Raw genomic sequence first — 21,574 nt, forward strand, 5'->3', positions numbered from 1 at the left:
ACAGTAGTCCAGGAGATTGGGAGAACGACTACTACAATCCCACCATGGCAGCACACACCAGAGATACCATGCATACGGAGGAGTATGATGAAGATTATGAGGAGGAACAAGCTATAGAGTACAAAGCCATTCTTGATGAGGAAGATAGACTTCTCCATCATTCCTCTTGGAAAAAGAATGCGCCATCGATCGACAGAAACATCTCAACATCGATCGACAGAAACATCTCAACATCGATCGACGCTCATCTTCATCAGACAAGCCGAAAACGAGCATCGGCCGACATTGCCTACTACCCATCGATCGACACTAACGTCGAATGTGCACGAGAAGGAGATTACTCAATTGGTAGTTGGGCAGATGATCGCTATCACGAGAGCTATGCAGTAGAGACAGCAGTCTGTGATCCAGGAGCAGATGAACTTCATGAGGGTTTCACATATGAGGAACTTCTCAACATGCAAAGACGCAATGAAGCAGATCAATAACGAGCATAAGCTTCTGGGGAAAGAACACGTTTCAACCATCCTATCGATAGAGCGAACCGTCCGTCGATCAACAACAACCCTCCATCATCGATCGACATATGTCCGAAACCAAAATCCACTGTAAGCGAGAAATCTAAACATTATAAAAAGTATCTAACACAAGATGAATTTGGTATTTTCAGGGACCCAGATGGCTACGCAAGAGCAATAGATGGACATGCACTGCATATATCCAGAGAGGACATTGCAGACATTCTTCAGATGGCTAATGGAGCAGAAAATCTCTTTATGCAACAACGAACCGTCCCAGCACATCAGCAGAGGGTTACAAACAAGTCCTATGACACAGCTGGTGGAGTAGACAATCGTTTCAGGCAGAAGAATTGACATCATACTCGACTGTCGATCGACGTTAACGACCCAACATCGGTCGACAGACGTCCCGAGTTTGGAAAACGCGCCTATGACCGTTATGGAACTAGGAGATTCCACTGGGAGGAGAAAGATGAATATGGAGTCTACAGAGATGATCAGGGCCACGCCAGAGATGTGGATGGACACATCATGCATGTGTTCATGGATGATATCAGAAAGCTAATGGAAAGAGCTTCGAGAGATGAGCACATCTATATATGTCTCCCAGAACATGCTAGCTCATTCACACAGACCAAGCTGGTACCAGAGATCTACACCAAGGACGAGATCAATGAGATGTTCTATGGAGTCTGTTGAGCCCAAGAGAAGAATGAAGGAGACTTCCAAATGAAGCTTGATGGTGTCTACTACCCACTGAATGATAGCATCAGTTGGTTGACTACATGCATGGAGGAGATGAGGCAAGACATAGCCATATACAAACACAGCATGCAGTCGAAGCAACCGCACCAGCCTCGATCTACAGAAACCACTCAACATCGGTCGACGACAATCTACCACACTCACATCCGATGAAACTACAGAAGAGAGGCTTGATAGGAGATGTGATGACATTTATTTCCCAGTGGACCTTACCATGAGCTCTTTGACTTCTCAGATAGAAGCAATACAGAGGGAGATAGTAGAGATTCAGGGATACATCGCCCGTCGACCAGAAGCATCAGCATCGATCGACAGACCCACCAACATATCGATCGATAGTCACAGAAGGACATCGATCGACGAAGCTACAAACCGAGGCAAGCTAGTACCAAAGATGAAATCAGACATGTCTGATACACACAACCATGGAGAGGAGATCTCAACTGACACTTACGCCACACTTATGAGACATCAGTTCAACCTTGAGAGTCTTGGAGATAGATTGCAGAAGATAGAAAACACAACTGCAACAATGAATGACATATGGTGCAGAGGAGATGAAGCAATAAGACACTTCACTGGTACCTGGTTCAACAAGCGCAGAAAAGAGATGGAGACTTGTTTCCCATCAAGTTCCAGCTTTCAATATTACTAGCCAAATCACCTCCAAAAAGCCAAGCTAAATGACTATAACAAAGCGCTGAGTGGGAGGCAACCCACGATTAGGTAATATTTAATTGGTTTTTATAAATATAGCATTTATGTTGGTTTTTAATTATTGCAGGTCATAAAAAAAAGATCCGAGTAGATGATTGCCATGAGTATCGACCGACGAAACACTACCGACATCGATCGACAGAACATCACCTGCCGCGACCGATATCAACACATTTACATCGATCGACATCCATTCCGGTCTGGTATATCGTTCTAAGTTGTTACATTGAGTCCTTGTGATTTAGTTATCACCATAACTCCGACTGAATTTACACTGGAAACAGTGTAGTTTAAGTTTGGGGGGAGGTTTACTCATAGTAGTTTATTCATGACTTTTATTAAAATATTTTCAAAAATTTATTATTGAGCTAAGAAGGGGATGATGAACTTATTGATTTTGCTTGTTGTCTAACAACACCAATCTAGACTTACTAGTTGCAGATAGTACTAAATATACCAAAGTGGATCAACATGTCAACTATGTTACACTTGCTGAGAGCGTTTGAAGGAACCAAAGCTGACCTCCAACCTAATTGAGTTCAACTCGGCTTATCTTGGGGCTTGGTATACATGGGATCAGATTCTTCAAACAAGTCTGGAAGGTAAAGCTTTGTGTAGATTTATCACACTTTCTCTCTCTATTTTCGTAAAATTATAGATATAGTTATGCAAAAAAAAAAATTAAATAATATATATATATATAGATAAATTTATTAGGAAGGGATTCGAACAGGACTTGGTGGCTACAACCATTAAGGGTTGCTTCATAAGAATTCTATAGGTAAACAATTAGAATAGGACTTGGTGGCTACAACCATTAAGGTTTGATTCATAAATAATCCTACGATATAGGTCGAAAAGAAGTTAACAGGATTTGGTGACTAAAACCATTAAAGCTTGATTCATGGAAGCATATCCAATCTTGGTCAATGATCTTGCAATATAAGCAGACTTTGACTGATAGAGAAAATTAGTAGAGAGAGAGGATATGAACTATTGTTTACCTGTAGGTCCAGATACTTGTTTGAGTATCCTTGCATCATGTGATCGATACCCCCAAGGTAAAGCCTACACTTTATTTTATGTAAGAATTGAGGTTGGTAGAGGGGATTGTCAGACATGATTTGCTAAGTTGTTGACTAGATGAACTTGGTTACTAGAATAGGATATGGTATGGTGTGCTTCTGAGACTAGGACTGTCTAAGGTGTTGATTCTAAGTTTTAATCTGTGAGTCCCTGTTGTTTTCAAACCTCTTTCAGAGAGACTGCATGTTTGTTTTGCTTGAGGACAAGCAAAATGGTAAGTCTGGGGAAGTTGATAGACCATGGATTTGACCCACTTTTATCCATGGTTTATAATTGTTTTAACTACTAATTATTATATTATAGAGTATATTTAGTATATATATAGGATGAGGAGTGATTTGGAGGAAAGTGATGATTTTGAAGCATTTTGGAGATATTTGGAGTAAGCACCCGAGATGACCATCGAGCACGACCATCGGTCAACATTGAGGAAGAATAATCGATCGATGTTCACATCTTGACATTGATCGACAGCGAAGCACGCAGAAAGCCCGTTTGGTCTCAGCCGACTTAGAGCCCAAGTCTTCACCTATTTACAAGATTACCCCTAGCAATAGAACCTTCTGAATGTCATGAAGGACGTCTTCTCTTGGTCTTCCGGATGCATGAGTATCTGATTATAGCCGGAGAACGCGTCCATGAAACTCATCAGCTGATGCCCGGCTGTGGCGTCGACCAGCTTGTCGATGTGAGTCAGAGGAAAGGAGTCCTTTGGGCAGGACTTGTTGAGGTCTGTGAAGTCTATGCAGACTCTCCACTTCCCGCTCTTCCTCTTGACTACGACCATGTTGGCTAGCCATTCCGGGTACTGTACCTCGCGAATGAACCCTGCGCCGAGCAGGCTTTTGACTTCGTCGTTGATGATTGCGTCCCTTTCGGGGACAAACTTCCTCCTCTTTTGTCTGACGGGTTGATGTAGGGGATCCACCTGCAGCTTGTGCATGATGATCTCCGGATCGATCCCGGGTATGTCTGTGTGGGACCAAGTGAAGCAGTCGGAGTTAGACCTGAGGAAGTCTATTAATCTCCTCCTTAGTCCTTCGGTCAGCCTGGAGCCGACCTAGAGATGTCAAGCCTGGTTCCCTTCGATCAGTGGCACGTCATCCATTTCTTCGACCTCCGGTTAAACCTTGGTCTCTCCCTTCAAAGTAGTCTGGTAGCAGAGGCGGGAATACTCATGATCCCCTCTGATTGCTCTTATGCCCCAGGGTGTAGGGAATTTCACCATCTGGTGAAGAGTCGAAGGGACGGCTCCCATGCCGTGAATCCAGGGCCGTCCCAGGATCATGTTGTAAGATGATTCGTAGTCAAAGACAAGGAACTTTGTTGACATGTTGATCCATTCAGCGTATACCAGAAGGGTCACCTCTCTGGCGGTCTGCTTGACTTCTCCGCTGAATCCTTTGATGTTGCCGGTGTTATCGACCAGTATCCTTTTCCACAAGCAATTCGCTATAGTGAGCGATATGACCAGGGCGTCATGATGTGGGGTGAGAACCCTTTCCTGCTCCTTGGACGTGAAGCTTATTTCATCTGTGCCCAGGATCGGGCGTTTCGGCTTGGCTGTCTCTAGGTCGTGCTTGGCGTTTCAAGTGCTCTTCTTTGCGGCTGCGTGGCTTATACCCCTGATTTCCGAACCGTCTGATATGACATGGATCAGTCGGTCCTGTCGAGGTTGCGAGACGGGAGCAGCTTCAGTGGGCTTTTCCATTGTCTCCTTTCTTAGATGGCTCTTGGCCTTTTCGGAAAGGAACTCCCTGAGGTGTCTTTCTTAAGCAATTCATTGACATTGATCTTCAGTGCGACACAGTCTTCCGTTTTGTGACCGTGGTCACGGTGGAAGTCGCACCAGAGACCAGGGTTCTGGAAAGAATCGGGTGCTTTCATCTTCTGAGGCCACTTGACCTGTTGGTATATCTGCCTCAGAACATTGATCGGCTCCGGCCTTGAGATGGAGAGGTGAGAGATGTCTGGCCACGTGGACACTGACATCCCTTCTGCCTTCTCGATCGGCTGGTTCTGGTATCTGCCCCGACTTTTGTTCCCGGAATCCATGGCTGGTCTTGGAGAGGGTTTCTCGTCTTGCTCGGTTTGGTCCGGTCTGGCCGCCTTGGGGTCTTGCTTTAGCTCCACCTTAGCGCGGCTGGCGACATCTTCTTCCCATTTTACATGTGCCCTGGCTTGGGACAGAACGTCTTCCATGGTCTTTCACTGGTACTTGGTCAGCTCCTTATAGAGGTCCCCGTCGGGGAGCAAGCCTCTCTTGAAGGCAGAGATTGCAGTGGGGATGTTGCATTCGGGAATGGCCACCTTCTCTTGATTGAAGCGGGCTATGTAGCCTCGCAGGGGTTCCGTTCGATGCTGGAGGATTTCATATATACCATCAGAGGTTTTCTCCAGGTCTTTGCTGGTCTTTGCTGCTGGTGAATTGTTCCACGAACATGTCGCTGAGGATAGTGAAGGACGCTATGGACCTGGAGGGTAGGTTGATATACCATTGCAAGGCGGGTCAGGTCAGGGTTGAGCCGAATCCTTTGCATATGGTAGCTTTGCGCGACTCCTTTGGGAGTGCTACAGCGAGCATCCTTTGTCTGTACTGGGCGACATGATCGTCTAGATCGCTGGTACCTGTCATATGCCTTCATGCTGGGAAAGGAGAATTTCCTGGCCATCTCGATCAGGGTGATCTCATCCGTGAAAGGAGTAGAGGCGTAAGCGTCGGGGTTGCTCTTCCGGATGGGGGGAGCTACCCCTGGGAGCCTTTCTACCATGGGAACATCTGCTCCAGGTAAGCAACCATAGGAAACTCATTTTTTCTGCTCCCTCGGGTGCTTCCTTGTCGGGTTCCGCCCCATTAGTCTTTTCGCGCGTTACTGCATCTCTTTGTGACGTCGTAGGCGGGAGAGTCGTGCCTGTTCTGGAGTTAGGTGTCTCCAGAGTTGGCATGAGTCGGATTTTAGCCCGGAATCGACGCTTTTTATTACTTGCAGTATTGAGGGCTTGGTTCTCGTCTCGGAGGGTTAGATTCTCTGATACGAGCTGGCTGAGCTTCTCGGCGCTCTGCTCCAGTTGCTTGGAGTGCTCGTCGAACTTCTCCTTCAAGCTCTGGACTTCTGAGTAGAGCTCGGGATTCTCTGCAACCTCTATTCGAGCTCTATTTAGCTCGGTTACTTGACTTTGTATACCGTCGAGTTGCCTTCGGAGCTCGGCTTCTCTCAGAGTAGCTTCGGGTAGCTCGTTCTGTTCATCCACCGCCATTATCACGTTGTTTAGATTACTCCCCTCCTTCTAGCGCCAAACTGTTATGGGATTTTTGTGTAGGATCTTTGTGAGTACCACGGAACGTTGGATGAGGCTTTGATTTCGTATGAGTTTGAGAGAAATAGACTTGAAGAGATATATTATTGAGTAAAGAAGTTGGAACTACAATGATTGGTGTATAAACCCTAGTTATAGTAGTCTAACCCTAATCTATAAGTCTTGAAGTGTTGATCCCCTGCTCTAGGGTTTAAGCTCCCCTTATATAGTCGGCTTAAGGTCGGCCTTAGTCGGTTTGAGTAGGTTAAACTCTTCCATATTCGGAAATATAGAAGGTTCTCCTTATCGGAAGTTTTCCTTTCCCGGAGGAAGAGGGTGGTCCCTGGGACCGGACCCAGAATACTTCCTAGCTGGGATCCGGGGCGTCTCCTAGCGGGGGCCCGAGGCGTCTCCTAGCGGGGACCCAGAGGCTGGTTTCCTGCCTTGGGTCTGGAGGAATTTAATACCTGAGTATTTGTGGGAACCGAAATTCGCACTGTCGATTTCCGTTTAAATAAGGAAACTAGGAAAAACCCTAATTTCCCAGAGGTCCCGGATATCTGCTAATACCACACGCCAAGCAATCAGAACACAATAATGACAACGATAAAGTATAAGAAATCGAAAAGAGAGCAAAGTAGATCTTATTCCGAATTCGCGTTTGAGCGTTACAACAAGGTAAGAGCCTGGGCTACGAGAGCTGTCGGCGAGATTCCTAGTTCTAAAACCCTAAGACGGCAATAACCTAATTGAGTCGCAGCTCGAATAACAAAAACGGAAATATGCCTAAATCGCTCTAAGTGCTAAGTTTTCTCTCCCAAGTCCTCTCTCATGCCTCTCGCCTAGAACTCCTTATATACTGGCTCAAAGGTCGGTTTACACTTTTCCCCTTCTGCCCTTAAGCCGTCGTAGCGTAAAAATGGAGATATTCCATTTTTTCCGATCTTCGTAATTATCTTCAACATTTCGTATTTATCCGCGAAAACTTGACATTTATCTTTCCTTGCGAACCAAGCGTAAACCGTCATGTGGCTTACGGGTCATTGGTTAAGAAATCGTAAGTTGGGCTTCGAGTCATATCATAGGTTCCTTTGGGCCGTTTTCCGACTCGAAACGTTTATTACGGCTTTTTTCGATAAAGAATGAACTTTCCGCGGTTTTCACGTAAAGTTTGATCGATAACTTAGAATGGCGGGGGATCGTGAAATGGGTTTGCTACGGTCTTCGGGAGATTGCATCGAAGGGTAGACGAGAACGCATGGATTAATGGCGTATCGATGTTTCGGAAGAGCTTGGTCGCTACGTAGCGACCGAGCGAACGCTCGAGCTCGGTCGCTACGTAGCGACCGAGCCTTGGCTTTAGCTCGGTCGCTACGTGGCGACCGAGCCTTGGCTCGAGCTCGGTCGCTACGTAGCGACCGAGCCTTGGCTCGAGCTCGGTGCTACGTAGTGACCAAGCCTTTGCTCGAGCTCGGTCGCTACGTAGCGATTGAGCGGAACGTGTGTTCGGTTGCTGCGTAGCGACCTTTTTCGAGCTCTTGTCCGATGTCTCGTGAATGTGTTTTCTCCGCAAGATTCTTCGTAAAAATAAATCTTTTTCGAAGATTTATTTTTCGTAAAAACGTTCATGCCGACTTTTACGGACTTTCAGACATTGATTCCGTCGTGACCGATTTTTACCCCAACAGTTAGCCCCCCAGCTCGTTAGAACCATGAGCTTATAGCGTGAGGTTCTACCGAGTGGCTTGGCAAGTTAGGCAAGTTAGGTGAGTAAGACGGAATTAATGGTCGAAAAAGTCCATGGTAAGTGGTCTTCTCGCTCCTCCAAAAGTAGAACACGATAAGATTGGGGCTGCGCCTTATGATGGCTGCCTACGTACCCTTGTTGAAGGGATCAAGCCTTTCGTATTTCGTCTTGGAATTAAGGTTCTTATGACTTGTTTTCCAGCAAGACCTTTACGGTCTAGTTTTTATGTAGCGGTTATCAGGCGTGTTGCTGCCGATGGCATTTTATATGGGTGTAGAAGGAAGACTACGAGTTGTCATCTTGTAATCTAACTCTATGTGAACTGCTATATCCGTGATCTGTTTCGAGAGTTTTCCGCAGTGTGTAAACTTGCGGGATTTCTGAAGACGCTCGAATATTGGCAAAGAGACAAATTTTAGGATCTCGTATCAAGGTTTTTGATACTATGCCTAGAGATATTAGAGACCAGTGTGCTGGGTTTAGGGCAAGGCCTAGGTTTACTCCTGGTTTTAGAGGGTGCGATGACTAATTCGACTTACGTATCCCGTTTCAGTTTCATCCTGATTCCATACCGATTTAAAGTCCGCGATAGGTTCTCGGCTTATACGACTTGTATGGTTGGAACCGAGCATCTCTCCAAGGACAATTTTTAAGCCTCCTGGAAGTGCTGACCAAAAATTTTGGGTTTCTTTTATAGCGCTATTATCCTTGTGTCGGATGTACGAGAGTCATCTCTACGAGATGGCTAAGTCTGTTTAGGACGTTAAGAGTTTGTTGTGATCAGCAACAAACTTAATGGTTAAAATTATTGTTTCGAGTCTTCGCGAAGGATATGTTTTGAGAAGATGTTAGTGCGTATGACTGTCTGGTCTTCCAAGAAAGTGTTTTTATCGAGGAAGGAAATTTCGTCGAAGAACGAATCTTCGGGCGTCTGCGACGTGTCGCGATGCTGAAGATTTGTTATTCTTTCGTATGCCGCGTTTCGTGCTTGAAATATTCGCGGGCTTGAACATGTTTCGCGATGTTGCAAGGGATTAGTCTTAGCCCTGCGTTTGGGAAACATTCTGGTTTGACTACGGATGTTCGCAGCCAGAATTGTTGTTCCTGTTTGGATTTGATTTGCGATCGAGGAGTTAGGACCAAGGGGTCGCGTAAATTTGTCCCCGGAAAGAGGCATCCTCCTATACCGTGCTTTGTGTGGTTTTGCCCTTCTGAGATTTCTTTCGTGTCTATTTGAGGATGTTCCGTATAGCTATAGGAATTCCGTTGCAAGTTTTCCCTACATGCCGCATTTTACGAGTAAAACACAGCGGGCTTAAAGTGAATCGTAGTATATGGAACTTGGTCGATTTTTGACAAGTGGAACCTTTCAGTTAACCGTTTTGTTGTTAGGACTGAGTTTTGTTATGACAAATTTATCGTATGATTCCCATTTTTGGGTGGTACGATAATTGTTTGTGTAATCGTTACTTGGCGTTTCAAGACAAATTCCGCATTACCGTTTAGCCGTCAAGTTATTGGAGCGGTGGTCGCTCAATTGTTTTGGCTTCGCATGAAGGTTGTGCTCAGCTTTATAGCCAAGGACGTTGTTGCCAAAGGATTAGACCATGACACTTTCGTGCTGTCTATAAGGTCAAGTCGGTTAGAATCATCCTTAAAGGGGATACTGTAACCTAGTTCGGCTTCGAAGGAAAGGCGTAATTGGGCGAGTGACGAATGGCGTTTATCGAGATTGATAGGTCAAGTATGCCCATGGTGGTAGTAAACGTTTTTCCACTTTAGTGTTAATTTATTCGATGCAAGTTTCGTATAATGTTTCTTTTATTCGTATGGAAGTTGTTTCCTTTGTTTCCGAGGGAGGTAAAGCCTAAGAAGCTCGATACAGAACCCGTGCGGAGTCGGTTGCGGGGTGATTTCCTGCTCGGACATGACCAAGCGGAACGAGAGTGGATGCCAGTGAGTCACAGGGCTAAAGAATGAGACATTTCAGATGGTGGTGCGAGAAAGTAAAGTTTATATTGGTCGTCCAATGTCGGATCCAACAGCTTGGTTTTTTGCTATAAGGAAAGTACTTTTTTGTAAAACCTGTTACGTTTACTTTCGAAAGTTACTTCGTATGACATGATCCGATTATACGAAGGATTTTTTGCGTAAGTAACGGGCGACCAGTTTTTAATAATTCATTAAATTGACGCGACATATGGAGATGTCAAAATAACGATGTTTCCGCAGATTTTTGAGAAACGTTTTCGCTTTTGTTTTTATTCTTCGGTGAAAGTTTCTCTGAGTCACTCATGGAGTTTTACCAAAGGTTATTTCACCGAGATCTAGTCGCGAAACGTTTTTGCAGGTTTCTTGAATGAATAGGTTAAACAGCGATAGACTTAGTCGACGAGCGGGGAGGACGTGTTCTCTTTGTCGTATTTTCTGTTACTTTTGTTCTTGATTTTGCTTTGTCGCAAATGTTTTTGATGTTTCTCCGTGAGTCGGTTGGTTCAACGAAAAATGAGAGTGATGCTTTGATGCCTGAAGATTTCTCGTATAATGATTCTTATATGAAACTCGTTTTATCAAATTGGAAAAGATCTTTATCACTTCAGCAAATCATCGACTTTCATTCTAAAGTTTGGCAGAGGTTTTCTAAACGAATGATTGCGATGAAAGATGCTGTATAGTCTTTTGAGAATTTTTCCAACATGGTTTGGATCAGTTCCTAGCGTTTAGACGAATCTCAGATTGTCGTTTGCTTTTAGGATGATCTTGACGAGACATCGCACTGTATGAATATTTTTCCGCATATTTCTACGAGAGTTTGCTTTGTCGAAAGCGTTTTCTTGTCGAAAGCGTTTTCTTGATCTTGACGAGACCTCGCATTGTTTGAATATGTTTTTGAAGTATGGGAGTATACGAGTATAGTATACGCACCTACTCCGTCCCTTTTTTACTCGAGGAATAGAATGATCGACAGTCCGAGTCGGTTTGAAGACGACGCTTGGACTGTGATTTGGTTGTTTCCAGGTTGAAGACTTGGAAAATGTCGGCTCCGAGAGAATTGCCAGAAAAAAATCGGTTTTAAGACGATGTTCATGTCTCTAGTTTTTTCTCTCCTTAGGAAGCGAGCTTGATATGCGTGGCGATTGTTTCTCGATTTTCGGAGAGTTTAGATCGGTTTGCAAGATCTGGACGAACAGTTATGGGACAATATATCGAGACAGGAAAAATCACCTAAGACTTAGTTCGCTAGACTATCCACCTAGGTTTTACGTTCCCTAAAGTTCTATGGCAGTCTCAAAGGCGTTTTTATTTCTTAGTAATTTCCTACGAAAACTCCAAGTCTGATTTCAAAAATTTCAAGTCGCAAATACTTTAGTTCTCTCGAAGATGCAGTTTTGTCTCTTCTCAGTTTTGCTTGCTCATTTTCCCTTCCTCTTCTTGTGTATGTTCGTCTTTTTCGATATTGGTGTTTATCCTTTGAAACTTGACATTTATCTTCCGAACTTGACTGATACGAAGTCAATAAAAAGGTTCAACGTAATCGTATAGTTGAGGCGGCTAAGGTGTTAAGTTAACCGTTGCCGTATTATACGATTAATCTGAATCCACACGAGAAAACAAATCTTTGCGGAGTTTTTTTTTTTATCGTAAAGTTTCAATGGTAACTCCAATCAAGACGAAACAAAATACATTTCGATCGAGATTTGAAGGAGAACACAAAGATGGAGGTAAGGGCGAGTAGGAGCAAGTAAAGGAGTTTAAACGAGACTTACTTGTTTTCGTCGTAAAATCTCAACGGAAACTCTGATTGAGACGAAACGAAAAGTGTTTCGATGAGGATTCAAAAGAGAACCCAAAGGAGGACCTTTCTGAGGCCTGACAGGTCGCTATGTAGGGAGTGAGGGTCTGACAGGTCGCTACGTAGCGAGTGGAAGCAAGCCAAGAAGAGTCCTACTTGTTTTCGTCGTAAAATCTCAACGGAAACTCCGATTGAGACGAAACGAAAAGCGTTTCGATGAGGATTCAAAAGAGAACCCAAAGGAGGACCATTCTGAGGCCTGACAGGTCTCTATGTAGCGAGTGAAGGTCTGACAGGTCGCTACGTAGCGAGTGGAAGCAAGCCAAGAAGAGTCCTACTTGTTTTCGTCGTAAAATCTCAACGGAAACTCCGATTGAGACGAAACGCAAAGCGTTTCGATGAGGATTCAAACGAGAACGCAAAGGAGGACCTTTCTGAGGCCTTACAGGTCGCTACGTAGCGAGTGGAGAGTTGGCTTGAGCTTGGTCGCTACGTAGCGACCGAGCTGTGTGTGTGCTCGGTCACTACGTAGCGACCGGGCTGTGTGAAGGCTCGGTCGCTACGTAGCGACCGAGCTGTGTAATTGATTTGCCGTGCTTCCTTTTTCAGCGATTAACCTAGGGGTTTTCTGCGGTTTTTAGGAAAACAAGTTTTACCCTTCCGAAAAGTTTTCGGAAAACGTGTTTTGGTAAAACTCTTACGCATTGAAACTTCTTTAGCTCGAAAACGAGCCAAGCTTACGAGATTTGATAAAATTTATCGTTTCCCTTTATGTCCTAAACGAGAAATCGCAAGCTCGTTTCGTAGCACTTCCTGTTGGCGAAAAGTCGCGGCTAGGTTTTTTTCGATTTTTTTAGGCACTATGGCGTTTGCTTAATCGTTGGCCATAGGTCCAGTGGCAGCTGGGGTTGTCTTACCAGCGTTATTGCGAACTGCGATTTTGTCTTTCGTGTTTCGAGACATTGTTTTGATCAAGCGTTTTGTGGCTGAGAGTTAGATTGATCCGGACCCCCCCTCCTTCTAGCGCCAAACTGTGGGAACCGAAATTCGCACTGTCGATTTCCGTTTAAATAAGGAAACTAGGAAAAACCCTAATTTCCTAGAGGTCCCGGATATCTGCTAATACCACACGCCAAGCAATCAGAACACAATAATGACAACGATAAAGTATAAGAAATCGAAAAGAGAGCAAAGTAGATCTTATTCCGAATTCGCGTTTGAGCGTTACAACAAGGTAAGAGCCTGGGCTACGAGAGCTGTCGGCGAGATTCCTAGTTCTAAAACCCTAAGACGGCAATAACCTAATTGAGTCGCAGCTCGAATAATAAAAACGGAAATATGCCTAAACCGCTCTAAGTGCTAAGTTTTCTCTCCCAAGTCCTCTCTCATGCCTCTCGCCTAGAACTCCTTATATACTGGCTCAGAGGTCGGTTTACGCTTTTCCTCTTCTGCCCTTAAGCCGTCATAGCGTAAAAATGGAGATATTCAATTTTTTCCGATCTTCGTAATTATCTTCAACATTTTGTATTTATCCGCGAAAACTTGACATTTATCTTTCCTTGCGAACCAAGCGTAAACCGTCATGCGGCTTACGGGTCGTTGGTTAAGAAATCGTAAGTTTGGCTTCGAGTCATATCTTAGGTTCCTTTGGGTCGTTTTCCGACTCGAAACATTTATTACGGCTTCTTTCGATAAAGAACGAACTTTCCGCGGTTTTCACGGTAGAGTTTGATCGATAACTTAAAATGGCGGGGGATCGTGAAATGGGTTCGCTATGGTCTTCGGGAGATAGCATCGAAGGGTAGACGAGAATGCATGGATTAATGGCGTATCGATGTTTTGGAAGAGCTCGGTCGCTACGTAGCGACCGAGTTCCTGCTCGAGCTTGGTCGCTACGTAGCGACCGAGCCTTGGCTCGAGCTTGGTCGCTACGTAGCGATCGAGCGGAACGTGTGTTCGGTTGCTGCGTAGCGACCCTTTTCGAGCTCTTGTCCGATGTCTCGTGAATGTGTTTTCTCCGCAAGATTCTTCGTAAAAATAAATCTTTTTCGAAGATTCATTTTTCGTAAGAACGTTCATGCCGATTTTTACGGACTTTCAGACATTGATTCCGTCGTGACCGATTTTGACCCCAACAGTATTTTTCCCCCACACCCGGGGATTCGACTTCTGTCGGGATCATACACTCTGTTCCGTTAAAGAGAGAAAAGGGGGTTTCACTGGTTGCCCGCCTTGGACTCGTTCGATGAGACCAAAGGACTCCTTCGAGCTCTTCGGCCCACCGTCCCTTTTTGGCATCTAGGCGTTTCTTGAGCACCTCGTGAAGAACTTCTGTAAGCGCCTCGCTCACGTCACCAGAACGAATTCGTTCTGCGCCGACACTCCCATTCCAGCCTCGTATCCTTTCGGATGCATGGAGATTCACTCTTCTCGACGACATATCAATAAAAGAAAAGAAGAAGACTCTTTCAAAACGTGAAACGATACAAAACAAAACGAGAACTTATAAAGAGGAAGGGCACCGCAGGATCTCAACAGGAAAGAGGAATAAAATCTTTCAAAGAAAGATATTCCAAAAAGTCATAGTTATCCATTCGAAAACACGAAATCAAAAACAAAACCAAAAAGATCGTTTGGATCAGATACAGAAACGATGAAAAAAAAACAGCAAAGACAACCTAAGAGCTAGCTTCTTCTCTAGCAGATGACCTCGCAGCCTCGTCGTTGATCGAGTCCTCGGAAACTTGAGGAAGATCGAGACCCGCCGCCGACCTATCGGAAACAGCGACCTTTCAGAGATACTATCTCTTCTTCGACAACCAGCCCCTCATCCTTGATCTCGTTCAGCAGATCAAGATTGGCAACTACCTCGTGGAGTTGAATCTCAGCAGATACTTCTTTCTTCTTGTCAATCCATTTCTCCTCCAAAGAAGTTAGAACCTCTCGGAAGCCGTTAGCAATTTCGCGACGAGCGGCGCGAGAAACCCTACGGATATCCCGGTCACGATCGGTCTCGAGCTCCACGACCTTGGTCCTGAGGGTAGCGACCTCGGTCTTAAAGATCGCCCTTTCCTGACGAGCCCTCTTCCAATCATCCGTCAAGATCATCGCCTCTCCAGTTTTCTTCCTAGCCTCCTCCTTGGCCACCCGAAGTTCCTCCGTAAGCCTCCGAACCTCAACCTTTCCTTTCTCCACCTCACTCTCGTTGCGAAGAGCGTGCACACGATCTTCCATCGTCACAGCAAACTCGTTGAAAGCTTCCATGACCTGGAAAGGGGAAAACCTCGAAGTTAGTACCCTAGCACCTGAAACAGAAATACATACAGCTCAACGAAACATACTTTGGAGCTCGCAACAACCACTTTGGCATATGCTCCCTCTTCATCAAGAGAAGCAAGAGACGGGGGGCGACAACCCACGGACCTCGTACGACGAGCAAGTGAAACGAGATCGTCCTAGCCCATGGATGAAGGACTGTCGCCCTCTAGGATGAGCCTCCGTCCTTTCGATTCTCGCTTGGAACGAGACGGCTCCTTCATAACGGCCTTCGATGATCGACGCCGTTTACGGCTCGCAGCAGCAGAATTATCCTGCAAGCCGGAACTCAAAGGGACAGGGGGTCTCCGACCTTCGGGGGAACCCTCATCATCCGAGTCCGGAATTGGGATCAGAGGTAGCCCGCTCGCGGCCTTGCCCGCCAACGCCGACCTGGAGGTACAAAACAATGACCTCCTCGCAAGCTGCCTCTCAAACCTATCGGAAGGAGGAGGATTGCTAGAAGAAGCCTCTACCTCCTCCTGAGAATGCTCCGCTTCATCCTCAGAGGCACCCGCGATCTCCGGGGCAACTCCCGATCCGCCTGGCATCAAGAAAGAAGCTCGAATTCGAGGATGATCAAAAGAGGACCAGTCCGAGCGACCTCTCCGGAGAGCTCCGATTAAACCCCAAAGCCCGTCGGTCATAGAAGATCTTCCCGAATGAACTATAACAAGCGAAAAAGAAGACAAAATCGATCAAGAACTATTTGCGCATGCAAAAAAAAACACAATAAGGAAACGCAAAAAAATCAAAGAGGAACTCACCTATGTCCTCAGCCCAATAGCGGGGAAGCCTCGAGAAATCAACGCTTCCCACAGACGCTTCATCGATCTTGAAGACGAAAAACTCCTCTCGCCAGTTCTGATCACGATACGGGACACCCTGTATGATTTGATGACTTGGACGGGGAGACATAAGAAAGGTCCAAGGGTTTTGGTTGTTTCGCTTCATCAGAACGAGATGACGAAGCTCGTCGAGGCCAAACAATAGACCCTCCTCGCGGGCCTTGACCAAGAGCGCCAGAAGGTGCCTCAAGAAATTAGGACACATCTGAGTAAGCGACAAACCCAGCTCCTCCAAAATATTAAAGATAGCCTCCGGGATCGGAAAGAAAAGACCACAGGTCTCAAAGAAGGAGAGATACGCCCCACCATATCCATCACGAACAGCTTCCGGAGACTCAGACGTAGAAGCCAAATCAAATACAACAGCTCGATCAACGCCGAGAACGGTGTAAAGTTCCTCGAGCCGGTCAGCCGTGATCGGCGGTAGAGGGAAAGAGAATGATGGAGCCATCTTATCAAAATTCAGCAATTGAAAGCCCTCGATCGCAAAAGAAAGGCAAATAAAGAAGAAGATTGAAGCAGAGGAGGAACACTTTCTATTACTTATAAGCCATCACAAACTCTAACGGCTCTATCGCTGAGTCCGAGGGATTTAATGATTCCCCCTAGGGCGGGTCATATAGCCATTACGCCGAGAAACCAAAAAACGCGCGAAGCAACGTGCGGAATTTATATCAAATAGACCATCTCTTTTCCTTCAGCCCGAAGAAAAGAGATTGGGGGACAAATGTTTGACCCAATTTTGGTCAACTATGTAGTTGGGTCTGAGTAACTTGTGCCGTACAACCAACGAAGAAGCCCGACTCCGGCGATCGATTCGAAGAGCCGGAGATCGCGGAGAGGTTGAGGGAAATTCGGAGTCAATCCGCTATAAGAGTAGACCGACGCAAACAAAGGAGGGACGGAGAGAAAACCCTAGAGAGAGCTATACACACACATCGACCTTATTTTCACCTAGTCTTAAGTCTTTTCTCTTATCGATATCGTTTGTAACGTTCGATCTCATTTCACTTATTGTATCCGATTTTATTCATCAATAAAATTCATCCTTGTCTACTGGAATCTCATTACATCGTTGTGTTCTAAAGATATCGTTGCCTACATCATTTTTTCTCCAGATTAAACTCTCGATCACTATTAAATACTTAGTGTGGATTTTAGGATCTACAATCGCTGAAACTGGTCTACTAGCTTCTAAATCTTCTACGGTTCTGATCGAGCTCAATTTGTTGACGACTAACCTTTATTGGACGTACAGGCGTTTGGTCAACTGGTTGGAAAGCTTATATATTTGACTTTTACTCGACCTGAACTATGCTATATCATGCACATACTCTATCAATTCATACAAAAACCTTTGCAAGAACATTGGTACGTCCCATTACGTGTTGTTCGTTATCTTAAAGGATGCCCCTTGCAACAAATACTCCTGTGCACCGATTCTGATTTGTGTGTTACTTCATATAGTGACTCGGACTTGGGATCTTTTCCTCTTACTTGGCGCTCTTTAAGTGCCTACATTGTACTTCTTGGCAACTTGTCAGTTTCATGGAAAACAAAGAAACAAGATGTGGTTTCAGCTTCTTCTGTCGAACCATAATATAGGTCAATGGAATATGCCTTTCGAGATATTAAATGGATGAAACAAGTGCTCAACGTGTTTGGGATTCTACACATAGGACCCATTCGTTTTTCCTCGGACAGAAAATCCGCTATCTACATTGCCGCGAACCCGATATTACATGAGAGAACAAAACATATCAAGCGCGACTGTCATCAAGTGCCAGATGAGGTACAAGCTAAACTCATTACTACTCAGCACATTTCTTCAAAACTCAATAGAGATAGTTACATATAACATCCTTGTGTTATCTACTTAGTTCCTAGTCCTTAGTAGATTAGGTTATTTTCTTGTATCACTACAAGAAATTTGGCCTTTTATAGCATAGCGGGATAGCACGGATTTTCAAACTGCTATGGTAGATAATTTTTTCGATTTTGGGACATATTGATAGCATTAACTTAATGCTGTCGGGAAAAATTCACAAAGCGGGAATAGAAAAGCACGCGTACCGCTTATACTTAGTGAAAATTTGAGAACCGGGAAATACTAAATCTATTCCCTCTTTACTGTAACACTTAGGATACATAAGGATAAAAAAATGATTGTCGACAACTAAATTAAAAAAAAATGAGTAACTCTCTCTCTCTCAGTCGAGAAAACCCTACCCCTTTCTCCCACACCCAAATCTCTCCGTCGACACCTTGAAGCTCGATTCTGTGTTCTGTAACCTGTGATACTCTCCAGCTCTCTCTCTCTCTCGAAAACCCTAACCCCTTTCTCCCACAACCGAAACTCTCCGTCGACACCTTGAAGCTCGATTTCGTGTTCTGTAACCTGTGATACTCTCCAGCTCTCTCTCTCTCTCTCGAAAACCCTAACCCCTCTCTCCCACAACCGAAACTCTCTGCCGAGACCTTGAAGCTCGATTTTGTCGTCTGTAACCTGTGGTACTCTCCAGCTCATGTCGATTCAAACCGAAGAGGTTTATTTTCTTCGATATCTCAGTTTCCCATGATTCTCATTTCTTTTATTATGATATGTTTGATTCTGATTTAAATTGTTTAATTCCCGTGGCTTTAGTACATGTTTATGGTTTGTTTCAGTCTCGGCTTAGTCATTACATGCTTCTGATTTGTTTTAGTCTTTGCTTAGTCATAACATGATTCTCATTTGTTTGACTCTCGTTGACTACTTTACTGAGTGTTGTTAATTTTTTCCAGAATTTAGCTTCATTTGTTTGACTCTCGTTGGCTACTTTACTCTCGTTGGTTTCTATTTCCTGTGACCATTTTACTTGTTGGTTATTTAGAATTTGTGTATTCTGTGACCATTTTACTCGTTCTAATGGTTTTAAAGAAGTATAGATCAAACAATGTTGGAGAAGGCGTGGGTTCATCTGTCAAGGTAAGAAATCAACATATATTGATCTAATATTGGTACTCAGTAGGGGATTTGAGTGTTTAATGAATTGTTCTGTTTTGTTATGTTATAACTGCAGAGTTGATCCTGCTTATGAGAAGGGTGCATGGGACTTTGTCCAAGCTGTGTCTGCGGGTGATGGAGCTGATAAGTTCATTATCTGCCCTTGCACAGACTGTCGGAATGTAGATCGGCATTCAGCTGCAGATATAGTCGATCATCTGGTTAGAAGGGGAATGGATGAGGTGTACAAGCAGCGTAAGGACTGGTATCATCATGGAGAAGTATACTCTGTGGCTGAAGGCGAGATGAAAGAGAAGCAGTGGAATGAAGAGATTGTTGGGTTGTACAGAGCTGTTGAGAATTTAGATGAAGAGTTACCTACTGAACGTGACTTCTGTGAGATGGCAGAGGGAGAAGACATGAAAGAAGATGAGTTCTTGGCAAAGATTGCAGATGCTGAAACCCCATTATATCCAAGCTGTGCAAACCATAGCAAGTTATCAGCCATCGTGTCATTGTTTAGGCTGAAGACTAAGAATGGCTGGTCTGACAAGAGCTTCGATGATCTACTTGAGACGTTGCCGGAGATGTTACCAGAGGATAACGTGTTGCATACATCACTGTACGAAGTTAAGAAGTTCTTGAAGTCTTTTGATATGGGTTATGAGAAGATTCATGCGTGTGTTAATGATTGCTGCCTGTTCAGAAAGAAGTTGAAGAAGCTCGACAGTTGTCCTAAATGTAAGGCCTCAAGATGGAAGATTAACCAGCACACTGGTGAGATCAAGAAAGGTGTCCCACAGAAAGTATTAAGATACTTTCCAATAATCCCACGGCTAGAGAGGATGTTTAGGTCTGAAGAAATGGCCAGAAACCTAAGGTGGCATTCTACTAACCAGAGCAGCGATGGGAAACTAAGGCATCCCGTAGATTCTGTGACATGGAAACAGATGAATGACAAGTATCCCACATTTGCCGCTGAGGAAAGGAATATACGGCTGGGACTCTCTACGGATGGATTCAATCCTTTCAACATGCAGAGCAGTAAGTACAGTTGTTGGCCTGTGCTGTTAGTTAACTACAATTTGCCTCCTAACCTATGTATGAAGAAGGAGAATATCATGCTAACACTGCTCATTTCTGGTCCACAACAGCCTGGTAATAGTATTGATGTCTACTTAGAGCCATTAATAGAGGATTTAAATCAGTTGTGGAGCAAAGGAGAGTCAACATATGATGTTGTGAGTAACACTGCATTTACAATGAAGGCAATGCTGCTCTGGACTATTAGTGATTTCCTAGCCTATGGAAATCTAGCTGGATGCAAAGTGAAAGGAAAAATGGGTTGTCCTGTATGCGGGAAACACACTGATAGTATGTGGCTGAAGTTCTGTAGGAAGCATGTGTATATGTCTCATAGAAAGGGTCTCCCACCAACGCATAGATATAGGTCGAAGAAGGTTTGGTTTGATGGACACGCTGAACACGGGAGAAAGTCTAGGATACTATCTGGTCATGAAATTTCCAATAACCTGAAGCACTTTGTTAACAACTTTGGGAATTTTAGAGAAGGTAGAACGAAGAGGAAAAGAACAGTGAGTGTTGAAGAAGACTGTGATATTGAGGACGTTTCCAGTGAATCTGAGGAAGAGGAAGAAGATGAAGTTGATGAGGAGGAGTTGTCAAGATGGAAAAAAAAATCAATCTTCTTTCAACTTCCTTATTGGGAGGTAAGTCTTATATTGAACACACAATATTCCTTGTATATTATTATCTTTAAGACTCTCACAGTTTTGCTTCTTTTGTATTGATATTTAGGAACTACCCGTGAGGCATAATTTGGACGTAATGCACATTGAGCGAAATGTGGCAAAGAGCATTGTCTCAACGTTACTTCACTGTGGGAATTCGAAGGATGGTCTCAATACACGTAAGGATCTGGAACATCTTGGTATTAGAAAGGATCTGCACCCGAGGGCCAAAGGAAAAGGACTTACCTACCAGCAGCACCTTGGTCTTTGTCGAAGAGTGAGAAGAAAGTATTCTGCAAGCGACTTTCTGATTTTAAAGGACCTGATGGATATTGTTCAAACATATCTAGGGGTTTTCAGTAGAAGAGTGTAAGGTATCAGGTCTCAAATCACATGATTATCATGTGCTGATGCAACAGTTACTCCCGGTTGCAGTTAGAGGATTATTACCTAAAGGCCCGAGACTAGCAATATTACGGATGTGTGCATTCTTCAACCGGTTATGCCAGCGAGTAATAGATGTAGAGCAGATTTCAAAAATGGAAGCAGAAGTTGTGGAAACTCTCTGTATGTTTGAGAGATTTTTTCCTCCAAGCTTCTTCGACATAATGGTTCATTTGACAGTTCATCTTGGAAGGGAAGCTAAACTATGTGGTCCAGTCCATTTTCGCTGGATGTATCCATTTGAGAGGTAACTTATACTATATTTTAAATTTTAAAATCTCTAGACTGTGACTAAAACTTTTTA

General features: G+C 44.3%; 2 protein-coding genes across 2 annotated transcripts; one reads left to right on the top strand and one right to left on the bottom strand.

The window, feature by feature from the left end:
- Positions 1-14,698: 14,698 nt before the first annotated feature.
- On the bottom strand, positions 14,699-16,540 carry LOC125604870 (uncharacterized protein At3g60930, chloroplastic-like). The gene is made up of 3 exons (XM_048775045.1): positions 16,009-16,540; positions 15,402-15,908; positions 14,699-15,231 (listed from the first exon to the last, which is right to left on the bottom strand). Exons 1-3 carry the CDS (start codon positions 16,538-16,540, stop codon positions 14,699-14,701), a joined length of 1,572 nt encoding a protein of 523 aa, XP_048631002.1.
- A 2,485-nt stretch (positions 16,541-19,025) lies between these two features.
- LOC125604871 lies at positions 19,026-21,517 on the top strand (the record flags this gene model as incomplete). The annotated part of the gene is made up of 4 exons (XM_048775046.1): positions 19,026-19,057; positions 19,152-20,739; positions 20,894-21,103; positions 21,177-21,517. Coding segments are annotated over exons 1-4 (2,171 nt in total), but the record flags the coding sequence as incomplete, so codon positions are not given.
- Between the last annotated feature and the right edge of the window lie 57 nt (positions 21,518-21,574).

Source organism: Brassica napus, unplaced genomic scaffold (assembly GCF_020379485.1).
Source record: "Brassica napus cultivar Da-Ae unplaced genomic scaffold, Da-Ae ScsIHWf_644;HRSCAF=945, whole genome shotgun sequence".
NCBI lineage: Eukaryota > Viridiplantae > Streptophyta > Magnoliopsida > Brassicales > Brassicaceae > Brassica > Brassica napus.

Bases quoted from the DNA above. Each gene is read 5' to 3' on its own strand.
- LOC125604870 (XM_048775045.1), bottom strand. From the start codon at position 16,540: ATGGCTCCATCATTCTCTTTCCCTCTACCGCCGATCACGGCTGACCGG. The intron at 15,909-16,008 runs GTGAGTTCCTCT...CGCTTGTTATAG, and splicing joins CTATTGGGCTGAGGACATAG to TTCATTCGGGAAGATCTTCT. The intron at 15,232-15,401 runs GTCCTTCATCCA...TTTCTGTTTCAG, and splicing joins GCTCATCCTAGAGGGCGACA to GTGCTAGGGTACTAACTTCG.